The sequence below is a fragment of the Phlebotomus argentipes genome, unplaced genomic scaffold (assembly GCF_947086385.1).
Source record: "Phlebotomus argentipes unplaced genomic scaffold, Phlebotomus argentipes genome assembly contig_15, whole genome shotgun sequence".
NCBI lineage: Eukaryota > Metazoa > Arthropoda > Insecta > Diptera > Psychodidae > Phlebotomus > Phlebotomus argentipes.
Window position 1 is genome coordinate 14,722,662 of NW_026776181.1, and position 21,658 is coordinate 14,744,319.

General features: G+C 40.1%; 1 protein-coding gene across 1 annotated transcript in view; it reads right to left on the bottom strand.

Moving 5' to 3' along the window:
• Positions 1-268: 268 nt before the first annotated feature.
• The window catches only part of LOC132262489 (uncharacterized), a 40,231-nt gene continuing 18,841 nt past the window's right edge, over positions 269-21,658 (bottom strand). Inside the window, 13 exon segments of the mRNA XM_059761770.1 lie at positions 269-2,122; positions 3,842-4,315; positions 4,415-4,544; positions 4,729-4,858; positions 5,024-5,415; positions 6,231-6,440; positions 8,863-9,001; positions 9,225-9,416; positions 12,031-12,183; positions 13,025-13,188; positions 13,552-13,668; positions 14,031-14,723; positions 20,427-20,532. Of these exon segments, the coding sequence (XP_059617753.1) occupies positions 1,710-2,122; positions 3,842-4,315; positions 4,415-4,544; positions 4,729-4,858; positions 5,024-5,415; positions 6,231-6,440; positions 8,863-9,001; positions 9,225-9,416; positions 12,031-12,183; positions 13,025-13,188; positions 13,552-13,668; positions 14,031-14,723; positions 20,427-20,532 (3,313 nt within the window). The 3' untranslated portion in view covers positions 269-1,709.

A 21,658-nucleotide genomic window follows, 5' to 3' on the forward strand; every position in this document is an offset into this window, starting at 1 on the left:
TTCCACTCAATAAACTCCCAAAGATAGAACAATAATTTCTTGCCCAGAAGAATGACCAAAGAAGTTGCCGGTATATTTTTCTCTTTCTTCTGTCTCATGTTCAAAAAATGCTCTGGAAAAAATGGGTGGAAAATCTCTCAGTAGAAGTGTGCCGCTTGCGAAGTGAAATGAAACACGCTCTTGTATTTTATTTTACATGAAATTTTATTTATTGTTCTAAGTATTTTTTTTTGTATAGATTTGCATTTATACTCTTTCTCTCTTTCCCTTTCGTTTTACACTTTGGTTTTACATAAAAAAATTAATTTATGAAGTTTGATTTCTGACAGATCTTTCATTTTTTTTTACACAGAGTGACAGTTTTGCTTATCATTTTTCCTGTTAAGAGATAAATGTACAAAAATTTTCGCTAAGAGTAAGTATTTGTTTATTATAGAAACTATTTACTATTACCTTGTTCTTACTGCGCTTCTGATACTTCCTTCAGTTGCAACAATCTCTTAAAACGCATTTCACTCTTGAATAGCTCTGCCCCGATTTTTATCTACATCATTATAGGTCATATTTCTTCCATAAATGTTTTATAGATTTGTTTATGTGTGATGAAAAATAGGCCATCATGATGAATGCGTGAATTACAGTGAATGATTTGGATGCGAATGATTTTAATATTCTCAATACAGTTTTTAATTCACTCTCTGCCAAATTATTTATTCAGCACAGTCCTTCGTCAATTTCACGTGTTAAATGAGATTTTCATAGCGAAGTTATCATGACAAATAAATCAATTTATAATAAACAGAAGCGCTGCGAAATAACTCGCTGAATCTGTTTTTCAACTGTTATTTTAAAGCCAATTTAAATCAACGCGCCAGTTTAAACATTTTTCAGTATATATATTGCGTGTAATTTGCACTGAATTGACAGTTTTTCAAGAGCGTTGATTATCCTGACACTTTTCAAGATTTTATGCAAACAACTAAAATATAACAAGTGTCAATATAACAGCAACTATATACGGTTTATTTAGCAACAATGTGTGTCAAATGGGAATATTTAAAGTGTATAAATAACGAACTGCATTACTGGTGGTTAAATAAATACATAATATGAGATTTTCTGGGTTTGCGTAACAGATTTAATCGCACGATTGTTGCTGTTAAGCCACCAACATTTCCAATATGTCATTAGAGACAAATAATCAACATTTCCTCCAGTGAGAAACTTAATAGGAGAGTTTGGGGAAATAAACACCACTTTGTTTTGCTATTATTTATCTAAGAGAGAAAACTTAACAGTGGATAAAGTTCTTTGTCACCAATAAACGATATTAAAGATGAAACAGAATATTTCTAAGCGCGTAATAGAAAAACTATGATTATTGTTAGACTTATTGATCTGTTTTGAGGCTTTGTCAATTTGATTGCAATTAGCCACGGAAATGGTGCAAGAGTTTAGGCGACAATACTGAATTTGGTCAGCTTTTCCCAACATATTTCCATACCTGTTTGGGGAGGAAAAATAACCCCAAAACGCCATAGAGGAACTGAATTGTGTCAGTGCTTCGTCTGAGTTCGCTAGGAGGCCCCAGCCTCCCCTATGACAGAGCCAATTGTCCTCAATCTCCACCGTCCGCTCGCCTGATATGGTGCCACCCGTGGGCGCGAGGAAGGAAGTATCGGGGCGGTAATTGAATACTGAGCACACACTCACTCCTCGGCCGCCTCGATGATCACTTCCTGCACGCTGTGGCCGATGGGGTAGGAAGCGGCGGGGGTGCCCTGGGCGCCGGGGGCGTGGGCGACTGGGATGGTGGCGACTGCGGAGGTCGTGGGCGCAAAGTGGACCGTCTGCTCGCCCTTCCGCCTCACGGGCACGCTCTCGGGCGGCGTGGCCGTGCGATTGAGCAGGTAGTCGAGGTCGTGCGATATCCTGTCCAGCATGCCCTCCATCGCGGCGTCCTCCTCGTGCGAGGTGACCGTGATGATGGGCAGCGGCGGCTGCGGTGACGAGGGAATAATCACGGCGTCTGGCGCGGCGCGGTGGTGGAAGTGATGTGAGTGATGGTGCTGATGGCCAACACTGTCTGCCGGTATCCGCGCCCTGATGCCCACAATTGTGTCTGTTGGGAGAGATTAGTGCAGCAAATGGGCTTTTTAATGGGCTCCGCCGCGGGCATTAACTGCGTGCAATATTGCATGAATTTCACGCAAAATCGCTACACTTGTGCACACACACAGCTTGGCAACACAGGGCGATTTATGGTTGTGGAAGCATTTCGTCATAATTGTGGGCCATGGGGAGGAATCTTAAATCAAATTCTGCCACACGTGTCTTGTAAACTCTGCGAGAGGTGCCAAGAGCAATTTATGGGAGCGTCTTTGCTGAGAGAGAGAGAGAGTCGACAAAATATATTATCAATGCTTTTGTGTCAATATTTCACGGCTTCCTATTTATGACTCAGTCGTGAATTCTAAATTGATAACACTGGGCTTTTTTTTTGGTGTAATTTATCGACTGTATGTTGATTTACTTGAGAAAATAGCATTCAATTACTTCTATAGAGTACAAATCAACTCGTAAAAGTATTTACAACACCGAAAATTGAAATGTTCGCAACAATACATGATATCTGAGCCGAAATGGGGCGCCTCTTTTGCTAAGTCCAACCACACAAGAGCTGTATTGTTGGCTCTCTCGCAAAGCTTCCCAAAAGTCCTCCAGGAGAGCAACATAAATTTATGAAATATATGGTTTTTCATACACTCACGAGCAACATTAGAGAGAGAGTGTGTTGAAGTGGGAAAGCGTATAATAAAGTGTTATAAATCAGGAAGTAGGTAAGGAGGACAAGGAGTGCTTTTAGCCTTTTTCAATTTAAGGCAAAACAATGAAGCAATTTGTTACACCATCGCCCAGTGCATAAAATAATGAGCGAGGCAATTGGCAAAAATTCATATGTCGGGAAAAATGATTGTTTTTTTTGTCATCCCTGCACAGAATTCATTGTCTGCAGTCGCGAGCACTGCAGATGGTGAATGTGTTGGTCCAAGGGGCAGATATTATGTCTGGAAGTGGTGTACAACTTTACGGAAGTGTTTAGGAATTGGAAGTGGTAAAATATATCGAATATTTACACTGCAAAACCTTCCATTTCAACAAAATGAGGCATTTTCTACACAATTCTGTTTAAAAAATCATTATTATTGCTTTTTCTAGGTTATGTGATTGATTTAAGACAGTTTCGGGTGATAAATCCTCTAAATCATGAAAATTTTGTTAATTCTAGGATTATTTTACTTTTTCTTGGCAAAATTGAGCTTTTCCTGTTTAAAATAACTTCATATCAGGAAAGAAAAAGCTTAAAAGTCAATTATAACCTCAAAAATGACATTTCAGTCTAGAAAATTGTCTGTTTTTGCTTAAAAGTGGTAAATTTATTGTCATTCTCTTGTAGAAATATTGTGTTCCGGTGTAAAAAGGTCAAATTAGGTGAAGAAAGATTTTTAAGTTGCATTCATAACCTCACAATTTGATCAAAATATTTTTAACAGTTTTCCAAAACATAAAACTAGAAAATCAAGACAGAAAATTTGGCATGAACGAATGAAAGAACAATAGAATTAATTTTTACAACCCAAAATCTAAGCATTTGAAGAGCTTAAAATTCTTGAGACGGAAAAACCTGAGTTAGATTTGTGATAAGTCAGAAATTCGTGTGGGAAATAGTTGAAGAAGTGTAAGAAATGCTTTGAAATACGTTTAGAAGTGCCTGGAAGTGGTGTACAGATTTGAGACATATTATCTCTCCCTTGTGTTGGTCCGTAATTCGCAGTGTTTCAGCGTGCGAGAGTCAAATTGGATGTAATTTTCACGTTTGCCGCAGTGCAACACGTGTCACAATGTGTTGCACAGGAGGGGAGGATTGACTCACCTGGTGCAACGCCCTGCAGGATGTCCAGGCCGCCCACACCCACGAACTCCGTTGGCTCCGGGATGAAGCACTTTCCCGGGGAGACTTGGTAGTTGCCGCACGCCTGGGACGAGTGGCTTTGCAGCTCCACCACGGGGAACTTGCCGTCGCTCTGCTCCCTCAGCTTCGGCGACGCGTCGAAGGCGAGCACCTTGCCACCCTCGATGGAGGGCAGTGGCGAAAAACTGCCAGCACTCATGAAAGTCTCTGCACTCTGACCACTCATCGTGGCGAGGCGATCCAGGGGACAGCGCTGCTGTGACTGCGACAGGATCGCCATGGGAACCTTGCCCGACGGTGGCACCCCCTCATTGTCCTGCTCCACGTCTTGATTTGTGAAATCTGCCCGCGAGAGAGAGAGAGAAACACTCGCGCCACATCAGAATCCCATTCATCACTCATTCGTATAAATTTCACAGTCAAACTGGGTCACAAACTTACAGCTCAGTGGACTATTTATGGATCCTGTGTAGTAATTCTCATCCAGGCTGCCGTTTTTCAGCTTCTGCACTGGCTCAAATTTAAGCTTCTCCTCGGCTTTTACAACAAAGCACAGCAAAATTGATGAACCCTGCAAATGCACACAAATCTATAGCCTTATTGGCCCCACTGAATAATCAATACATCGCAAGGTAAGAGCCTCAATATAGGGAGCTTTTGCATTGCAAATCCTCAGTCCTTGAAGGAAATATGAAGGGCTGAGGAGCTCTTGCAGAGTATTTGGAACATTCGGAGCTTAAAAATACTTCACTCACCAATATAAAACAGCTCAGTCCGAAGATGCAACTGTTGATAAATTCGTTATAATTAATGTAGATAAGGAATGAGACAATTGTGAGTAGTTTCACAATGTAGAGGAAGGCCGATCTCACGAGCAGTCCAATTCTGTGGGTGATTCCAAAGGAGAGAAGATGTATTTAACATTTCGCCTTTTGTACAAGGCGCGACGGAAACTTTGCTGACCCCACAATTCATAACTCCAAGTGATATATAGCATTAACTATGGGTCGCTGCATGAGGAGACTTATTAAGGGGTTTTCTCTCTCTTACCTCCGCATAATCGATGAATTATGTTTGTCGCTCTTTCGACTTAAATACACGAGCTTCCTTATCAACGTGAAGAATAAAAGGGCAAACAGTATCACAAATAGGATTTCCGTTCCAACAAAAAGCATAAATCCGAAACTTCCGACTTCTTGCCACCAATTGTTGGGCCACATTTTCACGATGCTGTGTACCAGCGGGACACACATTGCATACAAAATAGGCAGAAGCCAGCTCAGGCCGATGGCACCGCGCAGACCAGAGGAGATGTTCACTGATTGAGCGCGTCGCAGCTGCTGTCCCACCTCGTATTGGACGATGAGAATTATGGCGATAAGAGTTGTGGATCCCATCAGCAGGAGCCCAGCCAGTGTTGAGCTAATCACGCCGGACCAGTCCTGCAAGTGACAGACAAGCTTAAAGCTCCGCTTCTTGCACACATTTAGCTCGCTTTGGTGTTAAAAAGCACGACCATAAGTGCTGAGACAAGATGTATTTGGCTCGCCTTAATGGCTCGCTCGTTTTCAATTGCTCTGCACGTTATACAAATTGATCCTGTTTTGCCACATAACTAATGATTTCGTGGGTGTTGCGCAAACTTGGAGAATTATTCACTTCAAATTGCTCGCAATCAAATTGAGTTCATTCAAGGGGTAAAAATGTGTCACTCTGAATGAACCTGAATTGCGAAGATTGCGTAATTACGCTCAAAGATTGCGTTTTAGCGGTATTCGGATCGTTTCCGGTTATTCAGCATAATTTCGGGTATTAAATGGAATATCACCGGAATTCAGGGTGGTTTTTCTGGGAATTTTGTGAATATTCTACTATTGACAAGTTCTAAAATTATCTAAAGGAACTCAAGTAATTATTTAAAAGAAAAGAGGTTAGATTGTAACAAGAGGATAGATTTTCAGTAAACGGTCGTTAGATTTAATAAGATCCTTAATAATGTGGAAAGATTTGAGCAATTTTTTCTACAAAAATTGCATTTTCTCAAAATTAACCTCAAATATTCTCAAATATATCTTCAGATTTTCTACTAGGGATTGTGAATTACGCTTGAAATTGCTGTGAATCGCGATTGCACCACATATTTACCCCTTGACTTCATTTTTCTCGCATTTCTCTGTGCGGGAATCGCCAATGGTGTGCATTTAGCGAGATGATGGCCAAATGTGCTCATTATTAATCAGCTTGCAACTTGACTTACTTTTGGCAGAAGCTTCACGAGTCCCAGAGTAAAAATGGCCATCACAGTCGATGTGGTTGTACAAAACTGCATCTTCAAAAAAGTTACGCTACATTTACGATGGTACAGCACCGGAAGCAGCACTGCGAACGCCGTACATGATTGAATGAAACAACAGCCACAGCAGAGGATGACAAACATTGGTCGAGTTGTTGTTTGAACAGCGGAAGTCTGTGAGGGAAAATGAAATCACATTCTGAAGATATTTATACAATTTGTACTATTCACACGCCGGAAAAACTTTTTCCACCCTTCCTTCTCACTCTCTCTTTGGCCCAGCGCAAACAGAGCGAAGCGATAAGAAAAGCTTCGAGAGACCATCGAAAAGTTTCCCCTTTTGATTTTCGCCGGGAAGAAAAGTGTTGAGGGAAATAGTGAGTGGCCAAAGGGAGGGAAATCACAGTCGATGACAGTGTTGGTCATGTGAGGTGATGGGCAAAAAAGCTCCCTCGTGTGCTGAAGCACATCGCCATCGACATTGGCAGAGACCTCAGTGGAATTTCCGTGGCAAATTAAATACTGCCATTCCCAGATAAGCGCACAACTCCGCTCTCTCTCTCCCACATTGAATAATTGATGTGCACATTGTGGCGAAAGAAAAACTATCACTTAAGTAAATTCCCAGCGCCAAGGCAAATAATCGAGTTTAATTTTATACAAAACACACACACCACATCTAATGGAATAACTTTGCAGCGATACACAACTTTGATTCGTCGTGACGTGGATGGATTTCGTCATTAGTTTGTATCACATCTCCTCTAACTTTGATCAACATAGCGAAGTGTTTTTTCCCCACACTTGGCATCACCCCATGATGAATTAGTGCCGAAAGCGAGGCTCTTCCCAAGGGGGAGACAGCATGGCCAATCAGTGTACACCACACTTCCTGACACTTTCACAATTTCTCTGAAGAATCACAGACACTTTCACAACATCAGCACTGCTTAAAACATGTGTTTTCCTTGTTTTCTTCACCTTTTTCGAAAATTTATAGATTTTTTCAACAGCCTAAAGACTCATAACCTCAAATTTGGAAGTCTTTCTCTTAAAAAGACCCAATTTTTTACTTGTATGATCTTGAAATCTTAGGGAAAAACAGAATATTTTGATGTGATTCAATCTTAAATCGCTCTCTTGGATGCACTTTGGCACATAACCTAAAAATTACCTTCAGATATCCAAAAGAATCTTTGAGAGAATCCTATTTGGAACGTTTTAAAGGCAAATTTCGAGTAGAAAATCAATCAAAAACCTCTTAAAATAAACTATTTTGTACCTTAAAACAATATTTTAGAGGTTATGATCAATCTAAGCATTATTAACACATTTTAGCATTGAAAACTTATAATCTTTATCAGATATCATTAGTCTGTGGCCAGTAAATAGCAGATCATATCTGCTTAGGCGCAGGAATAATTGATTTAAAAGGGTTTTTAGTGGCAAAGTTTGTCTTAAATTCATAACATAACCTAGAAAGATGTGAAAAATAATTTTTTTTATCCCAGTATTCAAATTATTTTTGTCAAAAGTTACTTTTCAACGCACCATATTGGAATTGGTCAAACACTTCCACTGATCTGTACACCACTTCTGATCGCAATGTCTCCCCCTTGGCTCCTCCCTGGTTTGATTTATCCCTCCAAGTTTCCTCCGGTTGTTCATCTGTGGCATTGCTTGAGTTGTCCTAATCAAGATGCAGAAGAAATCTAAATTGCTTATTGTCGCAATTTCTGAGCTGGGCTTTCCGAGAAATTGGGCACAACGGCAATCTCAAATTTCCCCAGCAACTGCTACATATATTCTTAAGGCTAAGCTCTCTATTTCACCCCCCCTAAGGCCACGACAAGAGATCAGCCACCCCGAAACACTGCCTTCGATCGTATTTCCGACAAGAAATTGAGCTCACAGACTATTAATGACAAGTGGAATAACCTGAGAGTTCCAAGAACTGAATTAATTACATCCACAGCACGATTTGCAATGCATTGTGGCAATTGTCGTACTTGACATTATATCTAAAATGTACACTCTTCACATCCTGCACAGAAATGGATACATAAAAGATGTTTCATATGTGTTTTATGCGCTCTCTTTTCATCGAATGTCTTCTCGTTACTATTTCAATATTCCATTGTTTGGACATACTCTGGAATACACTCAAGTTGCCCAATTTCATGTGAATTGATATCCTCGCAATGAATTACGGCAATTCATAAAACAAAAGTATAATCCTATTTTGCAGTTGAAATAACTTTGAATGGCACTTGAGTGTCCCTTTTTCCCAGAGGCAGAAATCATGCATTCACGAAATTTCGGGGGATCTTCGACCTTAACTTTCCGCCGTGGGTCTGACTTCCACCGTTCTCATGCATCAATATTTTATGACTTTTTTTCGCCCTTCAGCTCTCCTTTATATACATAAAGGATATAATTTTCGGGGAGGGCAGAGGGAGGGAGAAATATGACAATGTCCCTCCAGAAGACAGTGGGAGTGCCAAGAATGGGGGTCTCTCAGGAGAAACGTGAATACGTGTTAATAAATAATACATGAGAAGAGACAGAAGAGTTGATGTTAGACAACACAACTTACATTGTAATTCTGTCGGGCGAGCAGGACGACATATGTCCCGGAAATGGGACAAATGCACCGCGTGATGTTTTCCAGGAGGTTTTCCGTGAGGCACAGGTCAGTGTTCCACGCTTCCTGGTTGTTTGTCGACGAATCGTACCTGAATGTGTGTGTGAGAGAGAGAAAAATGGTGTGGAAGTGTTATTAATCATGAGATTCTTCATTGTCATTGGTGCATTTCAATGAATAAATTACACTGCCTAGGCAGGATGGAGGGACGTGATTGGAAATTCTAAGTGGCCAGACGGAGTGCGGGGGAGGAAGTGGCGGAAAAATCGGTGAGATTTGACTGTTGGGTGTGTGTAATGCAAGGACTCAATTACCCGCAGACGGGCACCCACTCAGGTGTTGGGGCATGACTGTGCTGCAGAATCATCTCCACGCGCGCCGAGTCGAAGCCCATGGGAATGGTCTGCTGGCCGCTGGACTCCTCCACTGATGATGATCGATTGGTCAGAAATAGTCATGAAGAAATGATGCGAGATGCTGGAATGTAATCAATGTCGATGCCTTGGCTGAAAAGATATCACATTATATCGCTCATCATGAGAACTATTAGACAAGGCTGCAAAGGCAGAAGGATATTCCGCAGGAGTGTGTTTTTCACACATTAAACACATTTAATTGCAACATCCAAGGGGAAAGTCACTCGCTGGTTTTCGAGGAATCTTTATGCTTATTTGCCACGTTCAACTGCAAACATTAAGATAATCAAATTATCTGGTCGTTGCAACTTTACAGATTTTGTATTTCAATTTGTATCAATTATGAAACTTGGTTGCAACTTTAAGCTTTTCATAGCTGAAATGTGCACAAATCGTCAGATAAATCCAATCAAATTGTGATAATTTACCTGAAAACACAATTACTGTCAATTTCGATGGGTTTTCTTGTGTTGAAACTGATTCAAACGTTTCAGATCTTGCAAATAATAAATTTCTCACTTTCATAAAAGTTACGAATCGCAATCTTGCAACACAGTTTTACGAAGTGTTGTAACTTTAAGACAGTAAAATTTTCTTTAAATATTTGATAACGATCAAAAGGAGCAAAAAATTCCCAAAATTTGTCACAAGCTGGATTCAAAATGATAAATAAAAGTAGAAATGTCTTTGAGTAATCAAGAAATGACTGAAATTTACAAGGAAATTTGTGTAAAAATGACGAAAAATAAAAATTTTATGGTCTGTAATCACGAGTGATTTTCCCCTTGGCAAAATCTTGTTGAAACATAAATTAAAAACATATTCACAAATATTTTCACCATTACAAACTATACGAGATTATCCGTATTTTTTTTGCTATAAATATGAAGAGAGATTTATTGTATGTATTTAAATTGCATGGCTTGTTTGTGTCTGTCCTTTTTTTTATGCTCCGATGAACCACACAAATGTCAACAATATCCGCCAGAAAGCCGAAATCCAATAGTCAATAGGAAAAAAAGCGTAATTGCACAAAGTCAAAATTTTATCGAATCTGTCATTCACGGGATTAATTGAGTATCTATGGCGAATACTGCCGTCGAATAACCTCCTAAATAAATCCAGTTGTTGAGCAATCAAATTTTCCAATATCTCTCCTCGCTTTTTTCCTTGCGTTTTTCCGTTTCGTGGCGATATGCGGGTTGAAGTAAAAATGGGAAAAATCTAATCTTGTGCAAAATCTCCTCAGCTGCCATCATTTCGCAACCACTCTATCCCATCTTCATTGCGATGGTAGCATCGACTCGCACGCATCTGCTTTAAATATTTATAAGTCGCGGAATATGAAACATCGAAGAATTCTCTAAATGGTAATCTTGTGCCAAAAAAATGAGATTCTGGTGTGAAGAAGGTTTGCGCGCCGCACTTAAAGTTTTTGGGCTGCTTTAAGAAAAACACCATTTTACTTCGGTTGGGATTTTTACCCCGCGATTCTCTCATAAAATAGAAGATAATTGTGTGAAGCCAAGCAAGATTTTGCCTCAAACTCCGCGTGCAAAACCTTGAAATTCAACCTTTTGTCATCTCCATAGCATGGAAATTTGAATATATTGTGTAGCAAGTGAAATTTTCTCATATTGCATAACTTCTCCACACACATTTTGCCTCCAGAGGTTCTGGAGAAAGATAGTTTAAAGTCAAATGTCGTGAAACGAGATGGGAGGAAATCAACATCTGTAAAATTGCTGCCAGAGAAGAGAGAACTATAAAGAAACTAATAAAAGTCTGTTGTGCTTTTCTTTCCCCCCTAAATTGTCTCACTTTTTCCTTTTTTTTTGGGGGAAAGAGAGAGCATTTTTCAGGATCATCGAGATTTTCAATTATATGTTTTCGGGTGTGTCTGAATGAATTTTGGGGGAAATCAATTTTATTGCCCAGCATTCCACGAATATCGCTTCCAATTTGGTTAAAAACACAATTTTGGCACACGATGAGCTGTTTTAGGATCTCTAAAATCTGCATAAAAGTCCTGTGAAATTGGAGAGAATTAATATTCAACTGACCTCTTTCTCTTGGGCTTCTGTCTGAAATTTGTAACAATTCAATCCATTTATGAAAGCAATAAGTGTCAAATTTCATTAAATTTCCCATCACTGTCCGTCTTTTGCATCTTCTCTGCCATATAAAATTGCAATTTTTCTCCTAGAAAATTCATTTCCTCCGCGCGCGCGTCTATTATCTCGCCTTAGTATACAATTTTTCAAAGAAAATACTACCAGAGCATCGCGGAGTGGCTGGAAAAGCCGAATGAGGTGCACTGTGAGGTTCTCTTGCTCGCCTAGGAACAGCCGCAATGTACATTTCACCCATTCTCCTCGGCGCAGAACCGCGGATGTGTGGTTTTTCTGTTAAATAAAGCTCGCCACCCTTTTTTCCCACACCCTCTCCCTCCCTGAGCGCTTTTTCTCATTCACCATCGCAATGGCAACAAAGTGATATGGCAAGTGAATTTTTTTTCCCTCTGCGCGCTGCTCATTCTTTTCACTCTTCAGCCAAATACAAAACCACTCATGGTGCAAATATTTGTTTGTAATAAACGAATAAATAAAGCCTGAAATGGTTTCCAGCATGCCAACGCGCGTCGAGCCGAAGGCCAGCTGGAAGCTGTGGCGGAATTCAAGGGGTTAAGTGCGATGTACATTACCTATTCCGAGTGATGTACATGTGTGGCAGAAAGCTCGTGAGGTTCCTGTATGAGATTACAGTGACGGAGAGGGATGAGTTGCCGATGAAATCGAGAAGGGACGTCGTGCCCTTGTTGATTTCCAAGTACAATTGATCCGAGAACAGCTGATCCCTGTTATCAGGTGGCATTTATGCCAGAGAAGAGATGGAAATGTTGAGTCAGTGCCAAAAAATTGTGAGAGTGAAAATTAAGGCGTCGTTGCAACTTTACGTTTTCATAACTTTATTTAATATGAATTTCAGGTGTCAGAAAGTCACTTTATTGCGGATAGTTTTTAGAAGCGGAAAAGTGCGAGATTTTCTCTTTGAGGGTGTTTTTAGGGTAGAATATTTAAACTTCTGCCCAGTTTCTGCCCATAAGTTTCCATGGAAAGGATGTCTTGAAGGACATAACCTCAATTTGGTGCATTGAAATGTGCACAAATGGCCAGAAAACTGCAATAAATCTTTCCTGATCAACCTAGAAATTCAATTATTGTCTATTTCCTTGATTTTCACGTTAATTTTCCGGCTTATCTTGTCTTTAAGCGATGAAATATATGAATTGACTTCACTTTCAGATCTCGTAAAAGTTATAAATCGTAATCTTGCAACGCCTTTTTTTACGGATTCCTATTTTTAACAGCTTATTTTAAATGCTATGAAAGTAATCTTGCAACGAGGCCTTTGTTAAGTTCTTGGAAAAATGTTATGGATTTCATCAACACAGAGTTGAATAGTCCGCGATAGCAGTTTAATTATCATTTTCCATTCAGTGACTTTGCTATAATTCTCCTTTGAACCATTTCCCGAATCTCATGAATTTCTGGGAAAATGCGCCGGGAATTACTCTCGTCACTGGGAAATGTGTTTATCATGGGTGATTTATGCGTATCCAACTCTGCTCACATGGGTGAAAAATGTGGCTGGGAAAATCGGGAAATTGTGCCATGATCTATGCATGGTTTACCTACCCAGATATTTGCAATTCGAATGGCAAGGCCTTAACGGGCGTGTTGTGCAAACGAAATGAGCTCAATTGGTTGGACGTTGATGCGGCCAATTTCGGTCCTGACGTTGCCACACTTTCCCGATTCGATGCCGCCATGAGGAATAACCTCTGGACATGTTTCACTTGCTGACGTTGTAGGAAAAAAAAGAGAACAGAAAGGGTCAAAATAGATTGGAAAGTGCCACAAGTCAATTATCCGAAGAGTGTCACTGCACAATCTACACACATGCATATGATGAATAATTTGATGAAATTGAGCAAATTAATAATTAAATCATGACTGAAAATCCACATTATATCCATAGCTGAATGGTAATTGAATAAAATATTTAGACATCGGGCATCGGGACAAATTGAATGTTAATTTTTAATGGAAAACGAAGTTCACAATATACATATTTTCGAGCTGCTTCGACAGCAAATTGCTGCGCTCTCACTGAATAATTGTCATTTTCAGTGACATTGGAAAAGGAGTGAAGAGTAACTGACCTGCTGATTGTTGATGGAAAATTCATTTTTCAGTATGATGTCGAGAATTTGAAGAGTCGTATCCGATGCAATGTCACGCTCGCATTGCGATCCAACTTCGTCCAAATAATCGTGAATCTGTGTGGGGAAATATAAATCAAATTTGCATTTTACGACCTTCGCTTTTCTCGCGCAGTTTCATTGCATTGACATGCGAGAGATTGCGAGATTGCTGGATCAATGCAATCATATTAAGGACTCTCTCTCTCTATCTCTCTTTCTCTGGACAAAACACTTTGCAAAATGCCACATAAACTCTGAGCCTGAATACCAGTCTTCGAGTCTATTTTGAGACTTTAGTGCTGAACATAAAGAGTGAATTTTATGAGGACGACCTCAAATTCTTTTTGCAATTTTGTCAACTGTAAATATCTCTCGAAAACACACTCTGTCTCTCGAATTGTCAACAGCAATTCCAGGTGGACATGAGTGGGACTTACCTCTTGTAGCATTTTCAGCAGAAAAGCCGCCTCGCCGGGCAGAAAGTGGATTTTCCTGTTGATGGCATACTCGAGGGTGTTCTGCAGAATGACCGACGTATTCGACCTCTGATAGCCGAACGTCACTTCGAGGAAGTCATTGTAAATCGCCCCCAAATGCTCTGGCACACACTGCGAGAAGTCCGGCTGCAGCCATCGGGGCTTGGCGAAGTCCGTCTGCTCGCAAATCCTCTTCGACTGGCCGGCGGCGTGGTCGGGACAGTCGGCCAGGACGGCCGGCCCAGGGGCGCTGGCGGGCCACTGCACGCCGAACTTCTTGTTGGCCGGACAGAGCTCCACCATGCCCTTGTCTATCACCGTGATGTACACGCTCTTGGACACCGGCGCCACCATGTTGGACACCACGCACGAGTACTCGGCGGACTTCTGGATGTTGCGGATGTTGAGGATGCTGCCGTCCGGATAGAGATCCTCCCAGAACTCCGTCGCGGGGTCGGACTGGAAGAGCTGGCTGTTCTTGGACCAGCTGTAGCCCAGCGGGCCGTATCTGTGATCATTGTTGGGCGACAGACACCGCAGTCTGAGCGACTCGCCTCTGTACAGAGTCACGCTGGGCGGATCGATCCTCAGCTGCGGCGCTGGCAGGACATAGACCAGCGTCGACTGGCACTGCTGCCGCCCCCAATCGCCCACCTACGGATAAGAGCATTACGACGATGGACAATTGTTATTCAGCGTGCGAACGTGCAATGCATTATTCAAGTCGCTCCTCCGTCAGCTCATATAAATACACACCATCTTCTGAGAATGGCTAAACTCGCCCCGCGCATTAAGCAATCCATCAAATATGCATTTTATGCGCCATTCGACGGATTGCATTCGAAATACCACCACGCGATGTGTCGCCAACAAAGTCTATCGGCTCCGCATGAATATGTTTCAATTTACAAGTAATACAACTTTGCGAGCGCGTTCAATGAAAATTTTCTGCCAAAGAGCTTTCACACAGCCACCGGTCAAATTGCATTTGATATTTGACTATATGTCAAATGGCAGGGGAGTGAAATGGCTCTTGCCAAAGCACTTTTGTGGACAGAATTGCATTTAGGAATATTCATCAATCTCACTATGCAAATATTAGAAAGTTTGTATTTCAAACCATCTATATATAGTTCGGTTTGCGCTTCCAGATTTGCTGCACCGCATGCTTTTATAGGGTGTCATATCAATTTTCTGTCTCGAAAGGTTGCTGAAGTTTATTGAAATTGATGAAACAGGATAACATATATTTAATCCTGGCAGAGTGAGAGTTGCAACAGAATTCTCTTGTTCAATTCTGTTTATTCAGAAATTTTGCATCCCTTGTTTTAATTCCTTGATAGTGAGTAAATCCCAAGGGGGAGATAATTGCTCTCAACGTGTTCACCACTTCCAGCACTTCAAATTTTTAGACTGTTTCCGCAAATATCTTAAGGTTTCATGCGATATTTCTGAAAAAATCCACTTAAAACTACTTTTTTCAGCGCATTTCCGACCATAACCTCAAAAATATCACTGAGAGATCTTAAAAGATTTCGATTGGAAGCTGTTTAGATGGCAAAATCGTCTCCTATGAGTTGCCAATTAACTCAAAACGTGCAGAAAATGGCTTAAACAAACAATTTTTAAACCCAAAATATTATTTTTGAGGTTATGTTCAACTGTAACACAATTTGCAGTGTTTCTTGACACCAAACGGTGAGAGTTTCGCATGAGAATTGTGCTAGAATGCGAAATATTCACTTAATCTGTCTGTAATTCGAATAATTCGTTACATAACCTAGAAAAGTATTGTTTCTTCGTACAATTCGAAGGAAATCCCAAGAATCTGGATGATTAGTCAGTATAAGAAGCACGTAGGAAAGGAAGATTGTGAGTTTCTGAACTGTTTCCACTTCTTAAGTACTCCTACTGAGTTGTACACCACTTCTGACTGTATTATCTCCCCCTTGGTAAATTCGAAACTTTATTTCTGCGATCTTGTAGGTGAAAGTTTTGTTGGGAATGCGATATAAAAATTCCTGTTATGCTCGCTTCAATCTCTGGCGGATAAATTTTATGCTTTTAAAACTCTTTTTCATTCCTCCGGTTTCCCATTTGTGTTCCACAACGCAGAGACTGAAGCAGAACAACAATAGTGCCATTTCTTGCAACTAAAATTTATGTACATGTTGCTGGAAAAATTGACTGTTTTCATGGTGTGGATGAGTTGAATTTTTGCCACACCAGCGTCAGAGTGTGTTTCTGTGAAATAATAAATTGTTGTAGTGCGAATAGCGCATAAATTGTCACCTGGCCATTAATAAAGTCACGCTATTAAGCTGTCTTCGGCCGAGAAGCCGGTGAACATATCTCAGGTGTTACTTTTTACTCCCCTTGTAGATGGGGTGAGCTGTCCTGGGGTGGTAAATAATTGTGACTTCACGTCACTCTCACATGTGAAATTGTACAACTAATTTTGACGGTATTAAGCATTTAATTATGTGTTCTCTATTAATTAAGAGATAAAGCACGAGCTATTGACTGAGAGTGAGAGTGAAAAAGTCAAATAAGCGATATCCTCGGGACTTTGCTCGCCTGCATTTGGAGTCTTGAGGTGGCTGTTGAAGATTAAAGTTGCACGATAACTACGTGCCTCGCGCTAGAAATATCTTCCATCACACTTTTGCAGCACAAAAGTTAAAACTGCGAGTCAGTGGAAAAGTTTTCAGTCCATCATTCGGACTTTTGACTGCAACCATGGCGAGAAGATGATTGTACAGAGAGTCCTGGTTTGAATTTATAAGGAGGAAAAGCGAAAATTTCCCTCACTCTCTCTATATATATTTTGTTCAACATAATGAAGTTGCACAAAAGTATTTCTTGTGTCTCATATAATTGCTTTTTCCTCCAACGGTTATCATTCCTCGAATATTCTCAAGATAGTGTCACGGGATATCATTAGTGCTAAAATGAAAATTTATCATCGTGCAGGAACATCTATACGACTTTTCTGCCACTTTCACTCACCCCCAATGCGATATATTCAACCCCTTTGGGTGGATTTTCGTGTGACACGTGTGCAAAATAACAAATTCAAAAGCTCTCGCCATCTTCGCGAGATTTCCCATCAAAACACCCTCAGTTTTTCGCGTGGGTGTCTGAAATGAACATTTCCTCATGGCCCTAAATGGCACGTCGCCATACATTTAATAGTTAGTAAAATTTGCAGAACCAACAACTAAAGTTGCCGACTCGGTAATAAATGTCTACGCAATATGACACATAGAAAAATTAATGGACTCTCTGACATGACCTTCTCGTATTCCCCATACGGACTTGCGAGACGTGAAACGCTATATGGCCGTAGGATTAAGACTCCATCCAGTGGCTATAGTGAGTTAAGCACCATTAATAATAAAGTCACGGACATTTCCAGGGCTTCCTCAAGAACCAGGGCAAAATACTGTCGTTTATAAATTTTCAATGGATCACCATAAATAATGTATGTTATCTGTCGACATAAAGTTAATCGTCTGCGTATGATGTGCGAAGGAATAAAACAGCAGAGACATTCCAATTCTCCATTGCGAATAAAATTCCAATGTGAGCGCGCCAGAAATTCCTCCCAAAATCAACCTTTTTCCGCCCACGCGTCATTCCGTGCATCAAATGGACAAAAAACCGCGCATCGAGAGTTGGTAAACAATGCTTTCAATTCCCTCTTTGCCCGGGTTTAGCGCAAAATCCTATTACGCTAGATACTCATTTAAATGAAGTATGCACATATAAACACCTAACAAGTGATCATTATTTGCCATGAATTACATTCAAATTACCAGAAATTTCCATGCATACATCAGTGAACGCAAGGTTGTTCAGGGATTAATTCATCTGAAGCGAGAGCTTCGAGAGCATTGTGTAAAATGCTTCTGGTTTTCCTGGGAATTGCAATAACTGATTGATTAGCCAATCGAGATATCTTGTTATGCAAGTGTTTTGAAAGGTCAATTTGGTCGAAAATATTGACCAAGGGGAAGATAATACGGCTGAAATCTGTACACAACTTCCTAACACTTCCACAATTTGTATGAAAAAGTCCTTAACATTTTCCAGGACGTCAGACTTCTTGAATTGCTTAATACAAGACTATAATCAACCACTAACTGAAATCTTACAACAATATGACTATAATCTAACCTAAATCTAACCAAAAACTAACTGAAAACTTTAAAAATTACGCTTTTGTACTATATTTTGTTTTTCTTCCACTAAAATTGCACTTTTGCGCATTTTTCTTGATCACAAACGAAAAAGTTAATTAAGAAAAATTGAGGTTATGTTTGATTTTAGCATTTTTTTCCCAAAATCACGATTTTCATTCATTGAGTGAAAATGCGCAATTTTTTTCCTAATGAAGCAAAACACTTTCAGTTTAGGCGCCTGAATTACTACTTTAAAATTTAATTGTGTCTTAAATCAGTCACATAACCTAGAAATATTTGACTAAATAAAGACTTGGACAGAAAATTAATTTCTGAGGGTAAATAGTCAACAGAACTTCAAAATTGTGAATGAAATATGGCATAAATTGAAGCACTTCCACTTCCTAAAATATTTCCTGATCTGTAAACCACTTCTGACCATATTATCTCCCCCTTGATATTGACTCAAGCTCACATTGATTTAATTAATACGGAGCTGTTTGTTTTTAAATCTCCAGGCTTTTCCCTTATTAAGAAAAGGATTCTACGTGAAAAGATTCATATATTATATTTTCCGTGAGCCCGGAATGAAATTTATAGTTTTCATCTGCAAAATATTGTAAAACATTACCATACAAATATTTACACAGACGGATTTGCAAGAAAGCTGGCGCGCTGTTTCAAAACATATCTCATATTCCTTAATTAAAACATCACCCAGAGCGTGGAAAAAAGATATTTCTTTACCTTTTTGCCACTTGGGTAAGAATGGTGCAGCGCAGAATTTGCCAAATCCCCTTGTTATGAAAAGCACAACTTTTAAATTAAAATATGGAATATACATTCTGCTCATGTGTGTGTGTGTTGAGCGTTATGCAGAAAGCAATTTCCATGGAAGTGTGCTGAACAGGAAATTGTTGACCATACATATGTAGCACTGAGGATTTATTCATTAAAAATAATTATAGGGCAACGTGGAAATCATACGAGGAGGTGAATAATTTGGCCAAGTGAAAGCTGCACACACAGAACTTTGTGAAGTGAATGGTTTGTGGCAAAAATTACTGCTCTGTCGCTGCTTTATAGTTTATGGCACCTTAAATGAATATTCCACAGCTCCATCAGCAATCTTCAAGCTGCACTTTAGAGAGCTTTGAGTGTTTAATAAGTCATAGCGGAAAGCCTGAAGATGCACTCAGAGAAATGCGAGGGAGATTGTTTTTAATAAATGAAGAAGTGTTACATTCCAAGGGGAAGGTTAATATGCTTGGAATCTGTTTCTTTCCAGAATATTCAACACTTCAGACATGTCTGAAGGTCTATGAAGGCATTTTGCATCGGGAGTTTAAACATCAGAAAAATTCTGACCGAATTGTGAGGTTATGAATCGGTCGTAAAAGTCATTCTTCAACTAATTTTAATCATTTTAAATCCGGAAATGAATAAATACAGCGAATATTACAATGTTTTTACAGAATAATGAGTTTGAATTTGTCACTTTAAAACGCAAAACACTGAAATAACCAAGAAAAGAAACGTTTTCCGCGACTGAAATGACGTTTTGAGGTTATGGCGGGTTTCCAAGCTGATTTCTACTGTAAATTGACCATTTTTAGAACACAAATGCTCAAATTTCGAGAGAGAAAGTGAAATATTCCCAGATTAAACACTATTTCGGTGATTTTGAGTGTTATTTGAACACCCAAATCTGTTTTAAATCCATCACATAACCTAGAAAATCAATAAAATGGATTTTTCTTAGCGAAATAATTTAGAAAATGCCCCAATTTGTTGAAACAGAAGCTTTTGGAGCGCAAATATTTTACCACTTCTAGTTCCTAACACTTCCATAAAAGCTGTACACCACTTCTGACTATAATATCTGCCCCTTGTTTCAGTCCTCTGTTAGTCCGATTTATTCAAGTGCATACTTTTCGCCAACGTACTTCTCACCCTCCGAATGTACCCCATTTGGCAGTGGTTTTGAGATTCATAGGTGAAATTCATGTGGTTCAGTCATGTCTTTCACTTTTCCGTCCCACCGTGCGAATGATAGTGGCACGTAAGACGCCTTTCAGCGCACATGCCAAAGCGAATATCTCTCTCAAGTCGTCTCGTTTATCTTCATATTCCGGCCACGGAAATGAGCAAAAGCCCTGGTCGCTGTATTTACCTGACAAGTGTAGAGGCCCTCATCCAGGCGACTGGTCTTGGATATTCCCAGTAGGGCTGTGTAATGGTTTTTCGAATCCAGCGGGAGCAGACGTGTCCACATATTCCTGCGAACGATGAAAAAAAAAATGGAAAAATCAGATGGAGTGGAAAAAATCAATTTGGCAAAATATTGTGCCGTTATTAACTTTCATTCTGCTCCAAGCCAAATACTTTTCTTGATTATTTTCCCAAGTATTTTTCCCTTCTTTGTAGTTGACGTGCAGCTATCTGTGTGGGGAGTGGAAATGGGGGTGGTTTTTTGGCTTTTTTTTCTCTCTCTTTCGCCCACTCACAAGCCAAGGTTGCGGTGAAGATATGACCAGAGACTGTAGTCTGAAGCTCTTAGATGAGAGAATTAACCCGAAAAGGCTTTTTTCATCTCTGAAACTTGCCATTTGGATTTTTTTCTAGTGGCTATCAATGATGCTTATCTCCACTTTAGCCCACTCGAGTGGAGCAATATCATGCAAAATTAATTGCATTTGCGCCCCACTGTGACTTTCATGTGAATTATTTCGATGGCGAGGGGGGGGAAATATGAAAAACCTACACAATTAATTGTTTCCAAAAAATGTGGGTTAACATGGGAGAAAAGTTTTGCGCGCCGCCCCGCAAACGCGAAAAGTTCAGTCGGCACCGCAAAAGCTCAAATGCGAGAACATGAGAATGTGCGAGCAAAGCCACAGATATCATTTTTTTTTCTCCCCCGTCTGACTCCGGGAGCTTTTTGGAACTGCGGGCAGCGAAAATCTCTTTTATCATTATCCACCTCTTCATCCCTATTTAAATTATCCGGAGAGTCATTTTTTTTAAACACAAACAACTCTCCACCACTCAAAAGGAGGCCCACTTGTGCTCCTCATTTATTCATAAATATTTGGAAGACCCCCCGAGGCAGTCAATCACTCGTATACATGCCAATAACCTTTTTAACCTTGAGCCACTGATTTTGGGTGGGTTTCAATTTATTTCTGGGGCTGCCAAGTGCCGCGACGCCATCAGAGAAGTCCGAATCATCGCACGTACAGCTTTTGCCTGAGCTTTTTGCCAGCCAATTAAAGCTGCCGATTGGCTGCGGGAGTGGAAAATTTGCATTTAAAAAGCTGTGAAATGAGCAATTTTAGCAAAAATGCTCACAAACACGCACAGAATATGGTATTTATTTGCCTTTCAGTGTCATAAAAAAGTTAC